The sequence below is a fragment of the Castanea sativa genome, chromosome 10 (genome assembly GCF_040712315.1).
Source record: "Castanea sativa cultivar Marrone di Chiusa Pesio chromosome 10, ASM4071231v1".
NCBI classification, from domain to species: domain Eukaryota; kingdom Viridiplantae; phylum Streptophyta; class Magnoliopsida; order Fagales; family Fagaceae; genus Castanea; species Castanea sativa.
The window spans coordinates 39,044,301-39,066,673 of NC_134022.1; the positions used below are offsets into that span (position 1 = coordinate 39,044,301).

Consider the following 22,373-nt stretch of genomic DNA (forward strand, 5'->3'; position numbering starts at 1 on the left):
GGTGTTTCCGCTGCTACATTCAGCTGCTTTATGTTTTAATATTTTACTTTTTCTCCATCCATCGAGTTTCTTGGTTTACTTCATGTTTGAAATAATTAAGCTGCTTGTCTTACGAGTTCTATGTCAAGCAAAATATCTGCTTGTGTATGTCTTTTGTTTGGGCTTGGAATTTTGACTTTAAAGAACGGCTTGGACTGTGAAAATAATTATTGAATATAGAGTTCTTCAATGTTGAATCTCATCCTCTCTCTGACACAAGAAACCTCACCTACTAACATGATTTCCAGAAAATAACGTACATTTTCACAATTTGAAATCCTCAATTAGCATGGTTCGTAATGGAATGATAGATATCTCAATTATTTCTTTAATTACATACTCATTTGTAGCCAAACCAAGTTATCCACATAAATCCAAGTGGTAAAACGTTTTTGCAATACCTCTACAAAAAATAAGGTATTTAATCTACAAGTGGTATAAAAGCTCTTTGAATTTCCTAACTTTCAACAACTAATTAAGAAAATTTCTTGAGAAGTAACTGATTTTCAACCGTGTGTTAAGTGTAGTTTGTGCTTCAATAGCAAATTGGATTTTTAAATTTTTTATCACTATAGAGTTTCAACTTATGGTGTTTCCTTCTGATAATTGCGTTTTTTATTATTAGACTAAAATGCCAATCAGATTTTTGGTATAAGTAAGGATTGAACCTTAAATTTCTTATTCAACCATTAGAGACTTTATTAATTGACTTAACTAGAACCCACTTAAAAAAGAAAAAAAGTTTTGGTAGACAGTTATGGTCGTATTTTATCCTAACAACTAATTACTAATTATAGGCTTACCTACTTATAAAGTTTTGGTAGATGTACATTTCTTCATCTTTAGGGATCAACTAAAAATTGTGTCATCCACCTCGTATATAGTGGCCCACCTACCAGTAACATTGTTTTCTATGGGAGTGTTTCTGCTCTACTTTCATTTGGCGTGGGCTACCTTGAAGAAGGTGCCACAACGTAAATACATGATGAATATTCATCACTGGCTTTTGGAAGATAATTAACTAGTATTTACATTCCAATCTTCAAGGATTTGATGGCTCAGGTTATTGATTGATATACTTTTTCCACTAATATTGATGCTGGACTTGTACTGTGTGTTCTATTTAAAAAAAAGTAAAACAATTATTTGTGTGAATTGAATATTATCTTCCTTCTAAATTAATTTGTTGGACTATAATTACTCGTTGGGAGTTCAATTTGTTTGAATATTTTATTTTGGGTAAATTACAAATTACACCTCTAAAGTTTGAGAGTATTTTGATATCACACATTGAAGTTTTAAAATTTGGATTCTGTTCCATAAAATTTGGGAGTGTTTAGATTTTACACCATAAAATTGAAAAATTTGGATTTTATCACCTCCTAAAGGTTTGGGGTGTTTGGAATTTACACCCTCAAATTCTGAAACTTTAGGGGGTAAAATCCAAACACCTCCAAAATTTAGGAAGTAAAACCCAAACACCCTTAAAATTTAGGGGTTAAAATCCAAATTATGAAACATTAGGGTATAAAATATAAATATCCCCAAACTTCAGGGGTAAAATCCAAATTTTGAAACTTTAGTGTAAAATCCAAACACTCTCAAACTTTATGGGTGAAATTTGTAATTTAACACATTATTTTTTATTATTGAATGATGTGAGTTCAACTTTCTATATAGTTAATTTATAGGAAATAAAAATTTTGTAGGGTTGGTCATTTTCATTTAAATTTGTTAGATTAGTCATTGTCTATATATCTATATATATATATATATATATATATGTGTGTGTGTGTGTGTGTGTGTGCGCGCGCGCGCGCGTGCGTGCGTGTGTGTGTGTGTGTTGATGCTTTAATTTTACATGTAATTCCAATGCTCACATCTTTTTGAGTAATCTACCTGAGCTAGTTAGGCATAGGACTATAAATAAATTGTGCTACTTATGAAGAACTAGTCATTCTCCCATTCATTGTACGGATGGTAAAATAAAAATTACACACACAAACATATATATATATATATATATATATATATTAATTTATTTCTTTATTTTACTTGAAGGTATAATCAACCTCATGCAATTCATTTAAAAGTAATGATGTTAAAAAAAAAAAGAGTAATTATCCTAACAATTACAATTGAATTGTTGTATATTCCTAGCCTTCATGTTTGGAAAGACTTTCACTTAAATTTAGCAGGACCGAAAAATTACGTTAATGTGGCTCAATAGGAATGTAGCAACAATAAATGTTATACTTAAAATTTTAGATATTACAAGTTGAGATATATATATATATCTATATATATATATTTGATAAATTTAGATTTAGAATAGGTGCTCTAAATTGAAACCTGTCTTTTCCCATTATATAAGTGCACAAAAATGGACCAAATGTATTGAAAGGACCGAAATGGATTATAATGGACCGAATTAGACTACTTGGATCGAAGTTGACCAAAATGGATCAAAGTGGATCAAATGGACCGACTAAGACTGAGGTGGACAAAATAAGACCGAATAGGACTGAATGGACCGAATAAGATTGAATGGAGTGAATAGGATCAAAGTGTAAATAATGGGCCGAAGTGGATTGAATGGAATAAATAAGACCGACATGGACAAAATAAGACCGACATTGACAAAATAAGACCAAAGTGGATTGAATAGAACTAAAGTGACCGAATAAAACCAAATGGACTAAATAAAATCGAATGGACCAAATAGGACCAAACTGAATAGATTGGGCTAAAGTAGATAGAATGGACCAAAGAGGATTGAATAAGACCAAAGAAAACTGAATAAACCTAAATGGACCGAATAGAACCAAAGTGACTGAATAGGACCAAAATGGACTAAATATGACTGATTAGGACAGAATAGGACAAAGTTGGACTGAATAGGACCAAATTGAATTGGAAAAGGCTAAATAGGACCGAATAAAACATAAATGGACCGAACAGGAATAAATTGGACTGAATAAGACCAATTGGACGGTCTAGAACTAAAGTGGACCAAATAAATCCAAAGTGGACCAAATATGACCGAATAGAACCAAAGTAGACCGAATGGACCGAATATGACGGAAGTGGATAAAATGGATCGAAGAGGACTGAATAAGACCAAAATTATCGGAATAGAACCAATTGGACTGAATAGAACCAAATTGGACCGGATAAGACTGTATAGGACCAAATAAAACCTAAATGGATCAAATTGGACTAAATTGGACCGAATAAGACTAAATTGGACTGAATAGAACGTAAGTGGACCAAATAAGACCGAATAAAATCAAAGTGGACCAAAATGGATAGAATGGACCGAATATGACTGAAGTGGAACGAACAGGACTAAAGTGGATCGAATAAGACCAAAGAGGACTGAATAAGACAGAATGAACCGAATAGGACCAAAGTGGATCGAATAGAACTAAAGTGAACTGAATAGGACCAAATGGACTGAATAAGACTGAATGGACAGAATAGAACTAAAGTGAACAAAATGAACCGAATATGACCAAAATAGACAAAATGAACTGGAGTGGATCAATTAGGACCGAAGTGGACTGACTTGTGTATAAAGAGTTTATTCTCATAAAGTAAAATCCTAAATCTACCGCCAAGAATGAATGCTTTTAGGAAAGGGTGACTAAGGAATATTTGTACAAGTCATCGATTTATTCTTATTATTCTTATTATTATTTTTTGGAGTAAAGGTATAAATCATTAATTAGCCTATTCTTTTCTTAAAGTAATTATTGCACCATTAGCATGGCGCGTGTTCCCATTTAAGCTAACATATTTCTTCTTTTTTTTTTCTTTTTTTCTTTTTGTCCCCCCTCCCCTCTTTTTTTTTTTTTAAGGCAAGGTTCTAGACTTCTAGTTCCTACTTTTTTTTTTTCTTTTTTTCCTTTTTCTTTTTTTTTCTTTTTTTCTTTTTTTTTTAAGGTATAGACAAAAGAAAAGGCTGAGTTCTTGTTCAAAAGATGCCAGAGGGGAATTATTGAGTACTCTCAAAATACCATAAATGCATATTTCTCTTTTTCACATTTTTATGGGTCTCACTAATTAAATTTATGGTGAGCCCCATAATTCATGTGAGAATAGGGTACGCATTTATGGTACTCTCTAAGTATTCAATAATTTTTTGCCGACAAAGAGACCACCCTAGCCATGGTTTATTCCCGTTGAAGCAATTCAATAATTTTGGTACTATTCATGGCTCCACTGTACTATTTCAACTAACTTTTATTTTTATCTACAGTTCTTTCCGTAATAAGTTTTCAACTTCAGCAAATTAAATGGTATCCAAACACCTCTTGAATATTAGGTTACGACTGTAACCATCCTCGGAGAAGTGAAAATTTTCATCAAACTGAGGTCATGATTCTCAGTAGTATATCCTGAGGTTTTCTATGATGGGGTTTAACTGGTTCTCTCATATTTGGTGTCGGACACGGATGCTCAGACCTTCTATTCGCTACATTTGGTTATTCTGGTCTGGCAGGGTTGTCCTTGTTGGACACTACTTTTTTTTTTGGAAACTGACGTACAAAAAGTAACAACATTGGCATTTCTACAGTTATTGAAATGCATGTTCATATCTCCCATTTCTATCGTTTCCTTAAAGTATGCACTATGCACAATTGATGATCCCGTGAATGCTTTCTCATTTAAGTTGTTAATGTTACCTCTTTAGTCTTTCTCTTTTTCAAGGCAAGGTTCTAGTCGATTGAAAAACAGTAGGTTGAATGAAATGTCACTCTCACAAAGTCACAATATTGTAGTATTTTTTATATTCTGTTTATATATTTGAGAGCACAAGATAGGACTTAGTAGTTGGAACTCCGAACAGATATAGATTATAGAAATTCAAAAATACTAATGAGGAAATTAAAAATAAATAGAGAATGATAAGGTGAGTCCAATTTCAATTAGCATATCTCAATACAATCATAACTCTGTGCACTTGATTTTTTTAATGTTGATTTTCTTTTGCTTGTTATGTTAATTAATATGGTTTTTTTTTCTTGAATAACAGATATTTATTAGCACTAAAAGAATATTAGGGTGTTTGCTGTCTCGATACACAAAACATGTGGTACTAGTACTACTACCAAGTTGCCGGCATGGAATAATTATCCACTTTTTCTTTTCTCTTCTTTCTTTCTCTTTTCCTTCTTCATTTCTTTTTCTTTTTTTCCCTGTGACAACATCATAGGGCTCTGTTGATACTTGATAGTATAAAAATTGATAGAAATTTGAAATTTCAGGTATCGTGAGCTCAACAAACATACCTTTTGCATTAAATAGAAGTATATTCTCCAGGGATGTTTAGTCCTTCAACTGCTCTTGAAAATTTCGAAATTACCGATCATTTGGAAAAAAATATCAATTTCGAAAAAAAATTATTCAAAAAAATCAGGTCCCGGCAGTGGTCTGACGTTGTCAACATATATCGGGAAAATTTTGATCAAGCTCACAAGGTGATAGCGACGTTAAGGGAAACAGCCTTGCATGTAGCTATCGCCCATGGCTCAGAAGATATTGTTAAGGAACTTTTAAAAATAATTCATGCTAACAAAAATGAGTTCGAGAATGCTCTAAAATATAAAAACGATCAAGGGAATACCCCTTTACATGTGGCAGCATCAACAGGGAGTCTGAGTACGTGTATCTGCGTTGCTGAAGCTGAGCCATCAATGGGGAAAGAACGTAACAAAGAGGGTAAGAGCCCTCTCTTCTTGGCTGCTCTGCTTGGTAGAACAGAGATTTTCTTTCACCTCCATTCCTTCTGTGAAAGCCACCTAGACACATCCTACTATAGAAAAGAAGATGGTGAGACAATTCTACACTGCGCCATCAAAAGAGAGTATTGGGGTGAGCATTTTAATTTGTTGAAATTCACTTCATGCCTATCAGATAATTTAATTTAATAAACTAATGTCTAAACCAATAGTTGCTACATGTTTGAATACTGGTGATAGAATACTTGCTAAACCATATTTTAAACATTGTGGTTGACAGATTTGGCATATCGGATACTTCTCCTACACGGAGAACTAGCGATTTGTGTGGATGAGAATGGAATATTGCCGATCCATCTCTTGGCAGAGAAGCCTTCTGCCTTCCCAAGTGGTTGCCACCTTGGATGGTGGAGCAAGATCATTTATTATTGTAAGTGTTACTAAATTGTCGAGCTGCATATAAAGAGTAATGCTAGGCCACAATTTTTGCCCCAACTTATTCACACGGTGAGTTATGAGTGGTAGAGTAATAAACTCACATATATTCTCTATTTTTTTTTCATCACTCACAACTTACCATATAAACAAATTGTGGTAAAAAAAAAAAAAGTGGCAAAAGCTATGATCTAACATTTTCCGCATACAAAAATGAAGAAGCTAATAATGAGAATGTTCTTACTTGTTGAAATCTGAGTTGTTCAATACATTACACGAGAGATTGTTAGGTAAAACTGGCATGCCCAATAATTTGTCTACATTAATGTACTCTTACATTTGTTAAAATATACGCCTACACATCATTTTCTTCAAAGGATACCTTCAACTTATTTATGTCATATAGCATTAAATGTCATTATCCTCCGTTGTTTTTTCACAGGGACACCAGTTGATGTGCTTAAAAAAATCGATACGAGTCTTAAAAGGCGTGAACACAAATTTCCGGAGAACTGCCAAACATGCTTCAGCTTCATTCAATTGCTGTGGAGGTGGACCAAAATTCAAGTTGGTAAGTGAAATAAAATCTTACATTAAGAATAACTAATTAAAGTCACTTAAAACATCTGTTCAAAAAAAAAATGTTCACTTTAAAACAAATGATAGAAAATGAAATTATGGCAAGTCAAGGCAACTGAAATTTTTCATGACAATTGAAAGGAATAAATGGTTTTTTAATTAATTTTTTAGAAAGAATGAATGAGCGCAATTAATATAACATAACTAGTTTAAGCCTATAAACTTAAGTTTAAGGTTAAATAGTGTCTGTGTATGTTATATTAGTTTCTCATTGTATTAAGTTTAAAAACTTTGACACCTACACAAAAATCCAATACCAATGGAGAGCCTCTCTTTTTTTCTCTTTTTAAATTTAATTATGTGTGCATTTCGTCACATAACATAACCAAGCTAGTTTCCTAATTTCTAGTGGTTATTATAGGAAAAGAACTATGTGATAAAGGCAAAAAAGCAGATGAAGAGAATCCTGAAAGATCAAATGTTACTCTCAAATTGAGATATGAAGGTGAGGTGTGCAATTGTAACAAGTGTTTTCTAATTGCTAAAGAATCTTGTATCGGTTGGGTTCAAGATTTACTCAAGGTTTATGTCCAAGTTGGTCCCCTCCGCCTATTAATTTTTGGGTTGGATACTTTAATGACCTTCTAAGAGCATTAGTATTCGGGATGTTAAAAAAGTTCTATTTTACACCCTAAAAACTTACTTTATATATTTTGCTATTTCATTTTACAGCTTTCTTAACATCCCAGTTTTTAATTTTAGATACAATGAAATAAAATAAACATAAAACTACGCTCTCTCTCTCCTCTCCCCTGTCTCTTTTCTCTGTCTGTGTTTGTCTCTTTTTCATCATCCCCAAACCCAAACCCAAATCTAGAACAAAACAACCCAGATCAGGCCAACCACCGAAACTTAGCCACCACCACCAAACAATCACCACAATCACACCACCAACCACAACAACTACAAATCACCACCAAAAACCCAAAATAAAAAACCACCACAGACACACCACAGCCTCCTCTGCCACCACAGCCCCCTCTGCCATTTACCTCTATGCCCATAACATTCTACTCTTTTTTAGGTTTTTATTTTTTAACTTATTTGTTTCTTTATATTTTTTAAAGCCTATCTATTTTTAGGTACAGCTTTTAGCAAAAACTAAATCCTAAGGCAGACTAAATCTACTAATGAATCTTACTATTTGCACATTATAATAATCTAATTTAATTTTTTGAAGGATCCCGAAGTGAAGATCAAAAGCATTATTCATTTTGGAAATATTGTTGCACTCCCTTATTAATTATCAGATTTGTTTGCAGAGGAATAGAGCGCATTCTTGGATTTGGTATACCATCCTTTTCACCTTTTAATCTTGCCTTATTTTCTGTATCTCCATTTGTAAATAGGAAAATCTTAATGGGAAAATTTTGTTATGAGTAGTGCTTATTACACGCTATTTGTTACACACACATTTACCACACATAAAAATTGCACTAAAAACAAAACTTGAAGTCACGGTTTCCACTTAGATGTGTGCATATATTTTTGTACATTTTTCATTCACACCATTGAGCATTGAGGTGTGTCCATATGTGGTGTGCACGGTAAAGATGTTCATGCAGACCCACGGGGATAGCCCACCTTTAATATTATATATACAAGTAAAATTTTAAAATTTAAGTGCAAATTAAGTGTAATTAGCCCCCTCAAAAAATTATCAAAGAATTAGTATCCTATTAAAAAAATAAATTAAGATTTAGTAAACTTGAAGACAGCCTTAGTACCCTTAGATGGCATGGCCAACTCACAAAGCAAGACTACAAGCCCAACAAATCTGTGATGGTGCCGGCAATGAGATGAAGTTAGCGTGGATCTAGGGGGTATGTCACTTGAGAAAGAGAGAGAAAGAGGGGGGGGGGGGGAGGAAGTAGTGGATGATTGAAGAGTGGTTTTCAAATTTGATATATATATTTTTAAAGACCTTGTGATGAAAAATCATTTGATTCCTTTTAATATCTTATGTTTTTAATACTTTAATAGCTGGACATGCCACATTAATAATTTGTAAAAATAAAAAATAAAATAAAATAATTTGTAGCTCTAGTATTAATTATTTTTTATTTTTTTATGTTATTGATCTTACATTAAATTCAAATACATGGTTTTATTTAATTATTAAGAAAACACATGCAAACAATGCGAGTTTGGCTTACCTTTAAAAAATAAATCTTCTTTTTGTTTTAATGAAAAACTGTCACATCACCGACTAACTAAATAAAATATGAAAATTAAAATTTACTATCACTTGTTATTGTATATTTAAAACGAAAGGATGTGTTTAGTTAAAAAAGTACTAGAGGTAGCCCATTTAAATGAAATTATGTGTTTAAATTTAAATGGGGATCTAATATATGCATTTAATTAACTATATCTAAGTCATTTCTCAAAAAAAAAAAAAAAAGTAACTATATCTAAGTCTTAGCGTTAGTAAAACTAGTATCATAATTAGCCTTTTTTATCTTATCAAAAAAAAAAATTGCTTTTTTTATATTAATATTTTGTTAATACTAAATTTTTTCTTTTATGAGAAGATTGTTGATACTAAATAGATTGTACTATGCATAAAAAAAAAAATTTGCACTTTGGCCCCTGAATTAAAATCTTGGTTCCATCCCTTTGTTCATGTAACTATATTTACATTAATATATTTGGTTGCTCGTAATATATATTATGTTATGTCGTTCTGAGAATCAGGGGAAATAAAGAAGATAAAAGAGACGCATAGATTGTCCAATAAGATCATGAAACTTTGTATCAAACCTATAAGCGTAGAGCACTACTTCGACGGAGGGACGGACCCTTGGCTAACTAGATATGATGATGAAGATGAAGACTTAAGTTTTATTAATTCCGATAGTGATGTTTCGGAGTCGGAGGATCATGAACAGCCACAGGTAAACAAAGAGACACCCATACTGTCTGCAGCAAAAAATGGAATCATAGAAATGGTTGAGCGAATACTACGCAGGTTTCCAATGGCTATCAATGACGAAACGAGCGAAGGAAAAAATATAGTAATGCTGGCAGCCGAGTACAGACAAACACAAGTATATGAGCTATTCCGCAAGAGCCATTTACGGATAGAGAGCATGTTTCATAAACTGGATAACGACGGGAATAGCGCATTACACCTTGCAGCCAAACAAACAGAGCAGAAGACGGGCCTAATTCCTGGGGCTGCATTGCAAATGCAATGGGAGATCAAGTGGTATGAGGTATGAACCAAAGTGCACCCCTTCTTTTTTAAATTTTTTTGATAAATAAGTAATACTATTATTAATTCATGTTTACAAGGAACCTTAAGTAGGATATATATAGAAACTAGGAATTAGGATTAGCCTTAATTGGACATTACTCTAAATTGAACCTCTTGAGCCATTAAATTATATACTACATAGCAAAAGTTAGCTCTTAAAAGTCGTGATTAGATGACGTAGCAAACCTTTATATGCACCAAGTGCTTACATTCTCATTAGTTTTTTTTTTTTTCCATAATATGAAGATAGTTTATCCTAGATTAAACTAAGCTATCAATAATTTACTTTACATAAAACATTATTATTTGAGTTTCATACATAATAATTTTGATTAATTATTGATAGTTGAATTTAATCTAAAATAAACTATTCAAACATTATCAGCAAAAAAACTTAATAAAGCTTGTGCCAAGTGTCTTAATATGTGTATGTATTACATGAAAAGTTTACACAAAATAATTTAAATATTTTTTGAATGTTACAAACTTTACCAAGTGGCTCACTAATTGTTAATACAATTTTGGGTAAAGTCGTGTATCACATGGGCATATCCTGGTAATAGTAAAGATTATAATTATTATTTTTAATAATTCCCCTCAGAGTCAAGGTAGTAGCTTGATGATGCCTTAAGTTTGAAATAAAAGCTTGTGAAGATCCCTCAAAGTATGCTTCAATGATGCCTTGAAAGTGACTAGATTGGATGGATGATAGATTTGGCACAATATGATTTAAATTTATAAGTGGATTGACGAATTTCACATATACAAGACCCAAATGAACCAATTTGAGTATTTCTAAGTTTTACATAAGAAAATACCCCAAAATCGAAATTAATGCACCCAAAAAAAAAAAAAAAATGCATGATAGACTCAATTGAAAAAGTCAATTAGTCAAAGTGGTCAAAAGTCAACAATTAGAAGGCTAGTCAATAGTCAAAGAAAGTCAAAAGTTTTGTACTATTAGATCCAACTCAAAATTAGTTCGAGAATTCAAGTCATATAAAAAACAAGACTTATTCGCATGGCAAGTGTCGTATATCATTGACATCGTTGGTACGTGCTTAGGGCTAATGAGAAATTACTAAATTGTAACACATGGTATGAGTCATACCATATGACATTCAAATCTCTCTTGCAGCATTAAACATTAGCCTGGAAAAAACTCAAGTAAAAAAGCAACTTTAGGGTGCCAATTGATAACCTTCCTTGATCATTGACATCATTGAGTCAATCACCCTTCTAGGATTGTTCCAAAAATTTGGTTGTGTTAGGTATTGGCTTTAAATATAAAGTTTCTAAGTCTAATGTTCAAAATTCAATTACACAAACCTTAGATACAATGAAAGAATTGAATAACCATTCTTTACACACACACACACACAAACACACACACACACACACAAAGCCATTACAAATGTCTTTTATGAGCCGCTTCATGGCCATTACAAATACCTTTATGAGCTAATTACTGGCCATTACTAAGCTATTAGTCTTCCAACTTAGGCCCAACGCCAGAAGAAACCAACAAACTTCGCATTTACTCATGAGTTGGCTATATTGAGTCATAAAGAGCAAGTATAGACAAAACTAAGCTATCATGCATATTAGAAGTTTCCTAAAAGAGATTAACTAATTTAAGCATCAGAGGGTTCTTGTCTAGCACCAACCTGGTGTCTTACATTATCACCTTCTTTGCTCTTAATAGAAAACCCAGGTTGTCCATCAAGATAGACGAGGAACATACTTACAATACATTTCATGTTTGATCATATATACAGTTTTTTTTGTTTTTTTTTTTGTTTTAGTCATTTGTTATGCCCCAAAGTAAATGCATAAATTGTAAATTTGGAACTTTATATTACCTAGAAATAAAATAAGACCAAATGAGATTATAGTGAGAAGTTATATCACTACAAATATGAAGTAAATGATATTTTAAGAAAACAACCATACATTTTATCTTTCTTTTTAATATTAGTCACATCATTTCAAAGCTTGAAATGTACATTAGAATCGTGTGCGAGAACTATGTTGGACTTGAATTCATAACCTTTTTAATTAATGATCCTATGGTCGCAGTGGCCAAGCCAAAAAGTTTTTATTAGGCGGGCCACAATTAACTTAAACTCTATATCTAAACAATACAAAACTCAAGAAGAAGAAAAAAGTTCGTATCATTATCTTTTATATGTAAAATGCTTTGAAGAATTCTTTTTTACATTTTATGTTTCTATTTATTTATATTTTTTAGATGTAAAAGAATACTATGCCATTATATATTATTTACTCTATGATTTATAAGTTATTTGAATATTAAATAAAACACGGTTTTTTTTTTATAACAATTTGTTGACAGCCAAAAATTGTAATTAAATTAATTATAAATGTGTAGTTAAAACGATTAAAAATTACATGCAATAAGGAAAAAAAAAACATTACACTTGAAAAGATATTACTACATTTTACACACCAAATAAATTAAAATAAAAACTAATACTATTTAAAACCTAATAATATATATATATATATATATCTATCGCCACTCCTAACATATATTATGCGAGAATTATTACTTAATTATTTGTTTATTATGCTTACACTTAAAAGTATTTAGACATTTAATAAAAAATTGAGAGGGCCGAGTTGTATTTTCCTAGTGAGCTACTTGTAAATATAATTACATCATATAGTAAAATAGATATTTTTCAAAATGTTTGGGGGGCCTAGGGCCCCTCTAGTCCCTTTGATCCTCGGCCACTAATTGGTCGAGTGTCTATATATAATTATGAAAATAGTTTTTAGATTCGAACTTTGAATCCATGCAACAATGGCTGGGAAGGTGTTTGAAATTTTGGTGGGCTACCACTATTATATACAATAGCCCGAGAAAAAAATAAAATAAAATTCCAATTGCTTTTTATTAATTTCTTGGAGAAATTCTAAAATCCTAATAGCCATTATTCTTTTGTTATTGTTGTCGTCAATGTTTCCTTTGGTCTTAATGAATACAGCACATAATGAAGTCCATGCCACGAGGCTTCCTTCATCTCTCCAACAAAAATGGCAAAACTCCAGGGGACATCTTCATGGATACGCATAAACCTCTTGTCGAAGAGGGTGGGAAGTGGCTAAGCGACACATCGAATGCATGCTCAATTGTAGCCGGCCTCTTTGTCACTGTTGCCTTTAACATGTCAACCACCATCCCTGGTGAAGTGGATGAAAAAGGCAATCCCCGCCTCGAAAAACAACTGGCATTTAATATTTTCGCCATCTCATCCTATATATCCTTCTATTCTTCACTATTAGCGATGATCATGTTCCTTGCAATCCTCACCTCTGGGTACAAAGAAAGCAGTTTTCGTAGCACCCTACCAATGAAGCTTTTGTTGGCTTTAACGGCATTCTACATGTCTATAGCATCTACTGCAATATCTTTTTCTGCAGCACACTTATTCATTCTAAGAGAAAATCTGAAATCTGCAGCTTTTCCAACATATTCAGGGGCAGTGTTGTTACTAATATGCTTTGCTATATCAGGGTTTCCACTTTACTTCCATTTGATATGGGCTATCTTCAAGACAGTGCCACATCATCACCACATGATAACTCTGGCTGGTTTTCATATTAAACATTAAGTAAAAATTAATGTTCCTTCCTATCTTATTCAAGATCCAGTACTGATGAGTCAGATTCAATATCGATAGTCATTTATTTATTTCCTATGATGATCAACTTGTACTGTGTGTGAAATCTATTGAATATTATCTTTCTTCTTAATTAATACCAGCGAGATGTTCTGCAATTGCTAAAGGAGTTATAAGACTAGAATTTTATCATTGGGAAACTCAATAATTTGTCTACAGCTATCATTATTCTTGACTGCCTGCTCTGGCATTGCTTTCTTCCTTACAAATGGTACCCTCAACACTTTTGCAATAGAAATGGTATAGCTTCTTGTACCAAAAAGAAAAAATTGGACCTCACTTACAATTTCATGGTCAAAGAAGGGGCAGCAAAAGACAGGGAACATATTCCTTTTCCCTACATTAGGAGAGTCGTGCTTGACACCCTTTGATGAACTGTTTCCAGGTTTATGAGAGAGAGTGGCTTCCTAGTTCCTACACAAAAGAGAGCCATACCTTGTTAGCATCTCATTAGTCCAAAAAAAAAATACTAGTACAGGTAAAGTAGAACCAGTTTGCTTTTACCTTGCTGATTTCAATCTCATCATCCTCTTTTAGATTTGGAAATCCATTCAGGCAACATTAACATATCGTGGAACAAGGGTTAGGATTCTGTTTGGCTTAGTCGAAAGAAAGGAGAAGAGAATTTTGGGGCTTGATGAGAATAAAGGGCAGCTTTCATTCTGAAGCAAGTTAAAACCAAAGTTATGAATATCATTTCAGATCCGTTTCGGTTTGTCCAATGAAATGGAATATTTTGATACCAACTTATTTCCGCATACCATTTTGATTTGTTAATTTTATATAGTTTTATAATATTTCAATTTAGAATCAAGTAATAAAATACAAATGGTTATTCTTCTATTATTACTTCTTTTTTGTGTTTTGGAAAATTTCTAGTAAGTAGCATTGTTATTGATTCCGTTCCTTTCCAACTGGAATGATAGGGAAATTTCATACCAGTCAGCTACCCGGCACGAAGCAACACTCTGTTCCACCTTGGACCAAATTCTGGTCTATTCTAGCCTGTTTTATTCATTTCGGCAAGTTTTAGTGTATTTTGGCCAGTAAACGAATTTCAGCCGGTGCCCAATATACTCTTAACTTTCTCTTTTCCCACCGTCAATCACAATTTTCTCTCATTTCATCACTCATTTCTAACTACTAAGCCAATAGCAGAGATGAATTTAAGAAAGGACCTTGTCGTTGCTTTGGAGGTTGAGATATCCATTAGAGTATTTTTTTTTTTTTTTTTTTTGGGTGCTAAGATGATGTTGGTGATGCTTCACAGCCATGGATGATAACGATGACCTAAAAAATAAAAGCACATTCCAGTGTAGATCTACGACAAAGCAAGTTTAGCTTCAAGATTAGCTTTTCTTTCTACTTGCCTGGTTGATTTGCAGATGGGTATTTGTTGTTAGTCAGCAATGTGAAATGGGTATTTTGGGCTGACGGGTAATTTTGAGTTTATCAACACGTGGTGGAGAGCTAGTGAGTGATTATTCCTACATGCCTAACAAATCACTCACGCCATAAGGTTTAATGCTAAGGGCATTTTTGTTTGGATAATAAATCAAATAGGCCCGAGGCCCACCAGCCCATTGACGAATAAAATCAAGCTTAAATTATAGACAGGGCCCGTGCAAGGTAGTTATGAGATTAACTCTAATGGGCCTATAATGCAACTAGTCAACAATCAGAAGACTAGTCAGTAGTCAAAGATGTCCAAGGTTTAGTGGTATTAGATCCAAGTAAAAATTAGTTCGAGAATTCAAGTCATATAAAAAACAAGAATTATTAACATAGTAGGTGTCATATATCACTGACATCGTTGGTATGTGCTTAGGGCTAATGAGAAATTACTAAATTGTGACACATGATATGCCATTCAAATTTCTTGCAGCATTAAACATTAGCCTGGAAAAAATTCGAGCAATAATACAACTTTAGGGTACCAATTGATAACCTTTCGTGATCATTGATGTCATTGAGCCAATCGCCCTTCTAGGATTGTTCAAAAAGTTTGGTTGCGTTAGGTCTTGGCTTTAAATATAAAGTTTCTAAGTCTAATGTTCAAAATTCAATTACACAAACCTTAGATACAATGAAAGAATTGGATAACCATTCTTCTATATATATATATACACACACACAATTTTTTTTTGTTTTGCTTTGTTTTAGTCATTTGTTATGCTCCAAAGTAAATGCATAAATTGTAAATTTGGAACTTTATATTACCTAGAAATAAAATAAAACCAAATGAGATTATAGTTGGAAGTTATATCTCTTCAAATATAAAGTAAATGAAATTTTAAGAAAACAGCCATACTGTTTATCTTTATTTTTAATATTAGTCACATCATTTCAAAGCTATAAATGTAAATTAGAATCATGGGAGAACTATTTTCGACTTGAACTCATAACCTAATGATCCTATGGTCGAGTGTTTATATATTATTATCGAAAATTGTATTTGGATTCGAACTTTGAATCCATGCAACAACGGTTGGGAAGGTGTTTGAAATTTTGGTGGGCTACCACTATTATATACAATAGCCCGAGAAAAAAAGATTCCAATTTTTTTAATAAATTTCTTGATGAAATTCCAAAATCCTAGTAGCCATTATTCTTTTGTTATTGTTGTCGTCATTGTTTCCTTTGGTCTTAATGAATACAGCACATAATGAACTCCATGCCACGAGGCTTCCTTCATCTCTCCAACAAAGATGGCAAAACGCCCAGGGATATCTTCATGGATACCCATAAAAAACTTGTGGAAGAGGGTGGGAAGTGGCTAAGCGACACATCGAATGCATGCTCAATTGTAGCAGGTCTCTTTATCACCGTTGTCTTTAACATGTCAACCACCGTCCCTGGTGATGTGGATGAAAAAGTTAGAATCCTGAAATGAATTATAGTGAAACTTAGATAGTTGAATTTTCAATTTTACTTAAATTTGAATTAAATTCCAATTTTTATATTAAGTTTCTTAATATTGGAATGCAAGGATTGTCAAAGATGGAGGTGTAGCCGGGTAGGGACAGAGCCAAAAATCTAATGGGCAGGGGGAATCTCTAGGACCAAATATGGTGGGGCTCAAAATTTTCAAATCACATATCAAACAATGAGAGCAAAAATAAACGGTCAAATTCACTCACTTTATCAGTCTGATCCACCATTTTTCTCTAAAATTACAACAAAAGTGAAATTAAATTCTTTTCACAAGTGCTATGATAGGATTTTAGTTTAGTTTAGGTTTTTTTTTTGAGTTTTTTTATTTATTTAATTTTACCAAGGTCATGTGGTAGCATGCACGTGGTATAAATTGATTGTTGGGCTCTATAGAGCCTAGTTGCGTTTGTTCCAGATTATAACTCAACCCGATAAAAATGTAGATTTTTAATGAGATTTTATCTGAGGCTTAGCCCATGGAATAGAGGCTTGACCCGAAACCCTAATCTGAAACAACAGTATTTCTATCATGCATAGAGGATCCACAATGGGCTAAAAACAAGCCAAAAACTATACTACCGCATCTTATATTTTTTCTCGTGAATAATAAAATCACAACAACTTCGTGGATGTAGACAAATTGCTGAACCACATAAATATTGTCTTGTATAATTGTTTTCTTTAGCGCATATTTTTTTCCTTCATTTTTGCATCTCATAAATCTGAAAATATCGTGTATATTCCCTTCATTGGCTACACACATTGAGTTTGAATTACATATCAATAATATTGGTGAATTCAAATCCCAAAAAGTAAATAATTTTCAATATATAGAAGGAATCATGAGCCATGTTTGATTTAATTATTGAATGATGAATATTAATTGTGTGCTTTTTATGTAATTAAAGAATACAATCTTACACTTCACCAAGGGGGGTAGTCGGTCTGGTGGTCATGGGCTCAATCCTAAGGGTTTGGGAGGTTTAGGTCCAAGGTTCGAATCACGCAATGGAAAGCGCCTGAAAAATTACACCATGCTTCGACTCATGCTCACTAGTGTCTTCGATGGGGCTAAGTGTACAGCTATGGCTCATTTAGATCCTTTGCTCCCATAGGCCCAAGCTCAGTAGGAAAAGTATCACTATAGTTACGTTCAAGTGAAAGACGCCAATTTAGGTAGCCCCCTTCTACCCATTTTTCTCTCAGCAAAAAAGAATACAATCTTACGCTTTTATCAAGAGCTTTCTAATTTAACAGTACTATCTTATTATAGTTTAATAGTACTATCTTATTATTTTGTAAAAGAGACCCCCATCTCCCACCTTGATATAAGCGCACACAAAAACAAAAAGAAGAAGAAGAAGAAGAAGATAACCCCATAGACCTACACGTCTCTTTATAAAGTGAGGTAGGAAATATTTTTGTTCAAAAGGAAAAGCTTGGATTCTGATGAAAAATATGAGGTTGAATCAACATCATTTGGAACATAATTTGCTTGAGGTACAAGTCTAGTCTCTCCCTTTTTTTTTTTTTTTTTTTCCTTTTTTTGAGAATCTAGTCTCTCCTTTTTAACTCAACGTTAGATTCGACGTTATATTTCTCAAACTTATTAGGTAGAAATTCCCCCAAACTATGTTCGTTATTAGTACGTGTAGGGAAATTACCATGAAATTCCCAACTTGTGAGAACAAAATATAGAGAAAAAACACACCCCAAAGAAAAAAATAATCACATACACGAGTCAATATTTACGTAGGTCGGTAATTTGTCTACGCCTACGGAGTTGCAGGGATTTCACTATTATCAGGGAAAAATACAAAATGCGGCTACAATCTTTCCACTCCATGGACTAAGCCTCAGAAAATCTTCCATTAAAAACCACACAACATTATTCGGATTAGGTCGGATCGTCAACCGGATCAAACACAATTAGACTTCACAAAGCCCAATAGTTTGTCACTATGTTTTTCAAAAGCCAAAATAATGTTGGACAATTAATAGCACGTACTGTTGTTGATTTTCTTTCATTGAACCTAAGGTTTTTTTGAATACTAACGACAAACTTCGAGACAAGCTACAAATATGCTAGTAAACACAACAGCATGTGGAAGAAGCTTTCCTTAAGTACTGTTTGTGTTTGTTTCTTTGTAGCACTAGCACAGGACTCGGTCGATCTCTAGTATAAAATCAAAACACAAGTCCCAGTTAGTTTCACCATCTCCTACTCATCTAACTCCACTCTCGTTTCCTGTCCTCCTTGTTCCTGTTCGCGAAAACGACTTCCACCACAGACCAAATTCAAATGAATCCGGAAATTGAGAAAATCAAGAAAGATTTGTTCAAAATGGCCATGAAGGCCAATGGGAAAACGTGGTTAAAATATATAGTGAAAATAAAACGGTCCACAAGGCCAAGCTCACAAGTTCATGGGACACAGCATTACACATTGCTGTCTCCAATGGCAAAGAAGAGGAAGTCAGAAAACTTGTGGGATGTTTCTCCGCTCAACCAGATAAAAAAGATTTTCTGAATATTAATTAACCTCTTTCTCTGTTTTAGATATTAACAAGGCAAGGTTCTAGTTCCTTTTTTTTAACGTAAAGAAAAAGCTAAATTTTTGTTCAAAAGATGATGAAAGTGAAACTGCTCATTCCGGCAAATGAATGGAAAATAATGGAATGAAGTAATCTTGATTGGATGTTTTAAAATAAATAAATGAAAATAAATGGAATGTAAATAATCTTGTTTGAGAGTAACATAAAGGAAATGAAATTGAATTATTTTATGATAATATTACTTTTAAACCTCTATTTTAAAATAAATTGTTGCATATATAAGAGTATTTTGAGAGTTTTAGTAAAAAATTCATTAAATCTAATTTTATTCCCTTCCATTCCTCCCAATTTTGAGAAAATGAAAATTTGAAGTTTTAAAGGAATAGAGAGGAATGAGTGTTATCTTCTATCCATTTCATTTTCTTCTACTTAAACTCTCAAACAAGGAAATGGACTTTCCATTTCCTCCATTAAAACTCTCAGATAAGAGAAAAGAAGAATATTATAAAATTATTCTTTTCATTTATTTTCATTCTATTTCATTCTCCCGTCCCAAACGAGGGCTTAAACTATGCACCATTAGCTGTTTGGTTTCTCATTTAAGCTAACATATTCCCTATTTCTTTTCTTCTTTTCCCTGGTAAAGGTACAACTCATTAATTTTTTTTGACTGAACAACTTATTAATTAATTAGCTTATACTTTTCTTTTTCTTTTTTGAGAAGATATTCTTTTCTTAAACTATGCACCATTACCAGTGTGCTCTCTCATTTAAGCCATCTTTCTTTTCTTTTTTCCCCCCTCCCTCTTTTCTTTTTCCCCCCCTCCCTCTCTTATTTAAAGGTAAGGTTCTAGTTCCTTTCTTTTCTCTTTTGGTAAAGACTAAAGAAAAAGATAAATTCTTGTTTAAAAGATGAAAAAGAGACCACAGTAACCACGTTTTATTCCTGTTGAAGCAGTTCGTTACACATGGGAGATGCCTACTAACAAGAAGAGAAAAACTTAGAATGTTACTAAATATTGTGACACTGGTTGAAATAAATCCAAATGTTTATATTTGAACAAATATGATAATATGAAGTAACTAGACCTTTATTCTAATTGTAGTAGGTTAGTTATATTATATTGGAGTCACTGCTTAATATAGAATTGTTGTTTAAGCAGAACTGTTGTCGATATGTATTACTTTTTCATATTTTCTTGTTTTCAGCCATTCTTTTATCGTGGTAGAAATGGATATGAGTTAACGATTTATGCCGGTGCCATATAAAGTAGCACATGTACCACAACTCATCCATGTGGAAAGTTGTAAGTGGTAGAGGGGTGTCCCCAAATGGACACACTATCACACTTCTACTACTCATACCTTGCCACGTGAGCAAGTTGTGGCACCAACTTAACTCTTAGTTAACAGGTATATAACCACTCTCATGTAATCATGTTGGGCGTGTTTTTCAATGCTGTACCTTGAGGTTACAATTTTCTATGATGGGTTTTAATTGATTATCCTGGATTTGGTACTTGAAATCGGATGTCGATGGTTAGGCCTCATTATATTCGGTAAATCTGAACGAGTTGGATTATTCTTATAAGGTATTTGGTATCAAATAATATCATGCTAGCTATATCAAAATCTAATAAATGAGATACATGTGTACAAAAATAACTATTTCACTAATAAATGAGAGACATGTCTTGATAGGTAGTTATTTTTGTATACATATCTCTTATTTATTAGATTTTAACATGGGTGATATAATATCATTTGATAAAAATTACTTTTTATCTTGCTGGACAATCTACCTTTTTTCATCTTCCTGAACTATGACGTGACACCATTAACAATAGGTTGAATGAAAGTGTCACTCTCACAATCTGCGTATGGTATTACATGCATTCTATTTATATATTTGAGAGTAAGCCAAAATGGCCAAATACTACCGTTTACCGAAATATATATATCAATCAACCACTATTTTGGAAATATGTTGAGATTTACCACCTTTTTGAAACTCAAGTTTCACTATTTACCGAAATATATATTAATCTACCACTTTTTTGGAAATATGTAGAAATCTATCACCTTTTTGAAATTCGAGTTTGTGAAACTCGAGTTCCATAAACTCGAGTTCTTTGAGAAAATTGCTTTCAAAATTGCCGGAAAATTTTTTATGAAACTTGAGTACCATAAAAAAATTTCAAAATTTTTCCATCGAATTCTAGTTTATGGAACTTGAATACCATGAAAAACCCAAGTTCCCCAAACTCAAATACCTAAAAAGTGGTATATTTCTATATATTTTCAAAATAGTAGTAGTTTGATATATATTTCGATAAACTGTGCTATTATGAAACTTTGGCCTTCGAGAGTACAATATATAGGATTTAGAAGTTGGAATAGATAAAGTTTATAGAAATTAAAAAATCCTTAAAAGAAAATTTAAAATAACAATAATAATAATAAGGCTATTTCAATATCAATTATATCTCGATATAATCATATTCAATTTGGAACAAATTAAATTTAAAATAATAACCATGAGAATATCGTGAAATGCATGTGAAAATGGGCAAATGCCCCATTTTTCAAACTAATTAGGGAAATGTCCCTCTTTTGAAACTCAATTTTCTCAAAATCAAGTTCAAAAAAAAAATTTTCTAGAGCCATATAGCAACATTTTAAGGAGTTTATAGTGACGTTTTCAGGACCTATAGCAGCGTTTTGTAACTCGAGCTCCATGAACTCGAGTTCCATGCAAGTTTTTTTTTTGTTTTTTGCCTATAACTCAATTTCATGAAGCTCGAGTTACAAAATGCCGCTATAGGCTCTTTAAAACGTCGCTATAGGGTTTAACTCGATTTTGGAAAAATCGAGTTTTGAAAGAAGAGCATTTTCCTAATTAGTTTGAGAAATAAAGCATAATGCTGGATTTTTTGCATGAAAAGGGCACTTGCCCATTTTGGCCGTGAAATGCATTATTCAAAGTTTTACTGCTAATGTGAAATAATTCAGTCTTAAGAGTATCACATTGGAGGACAAACCTCTATATTAATTAGTTTTT

The 22,373-nt window shown here is 32.7% G+C and overlaps 1 protein-coding gene across 1 annotated transcript; it reads left to right on the forward strand.

Moving 5' to 3' along the window:
• The first annotated feature begins 5,628 nt into the window (after positions 1 to 5,628).
• On the forward strand, positions 5,629 to 13,851 carry LOC142611703 (uncharacterized). Its single transcript, XM_075783812.1, has 6 exons — positions 5,629 to 5,916; positions 6,064 to 6,213; positions 6,661 to 6,789; positions 8,038 to 8,145; positions 9,555 to 10,075; positions 13,128 to 13,851. The coding sequence occupies exons 1-6, from the start codon at positions 5,739 to 5,741 to the stop codon at positions 13,752 to 13,754; spliced, it is 1,713 nt and encodes a 570-aa protein (XP_075639927.1). The 5' UTR covers positions 5,629 to 5,738; the 3' UTR covers positions 13,755 to 13,851.
• Positions 13,852 to 22,373: the final 8,522 nt, after the last annotated feature.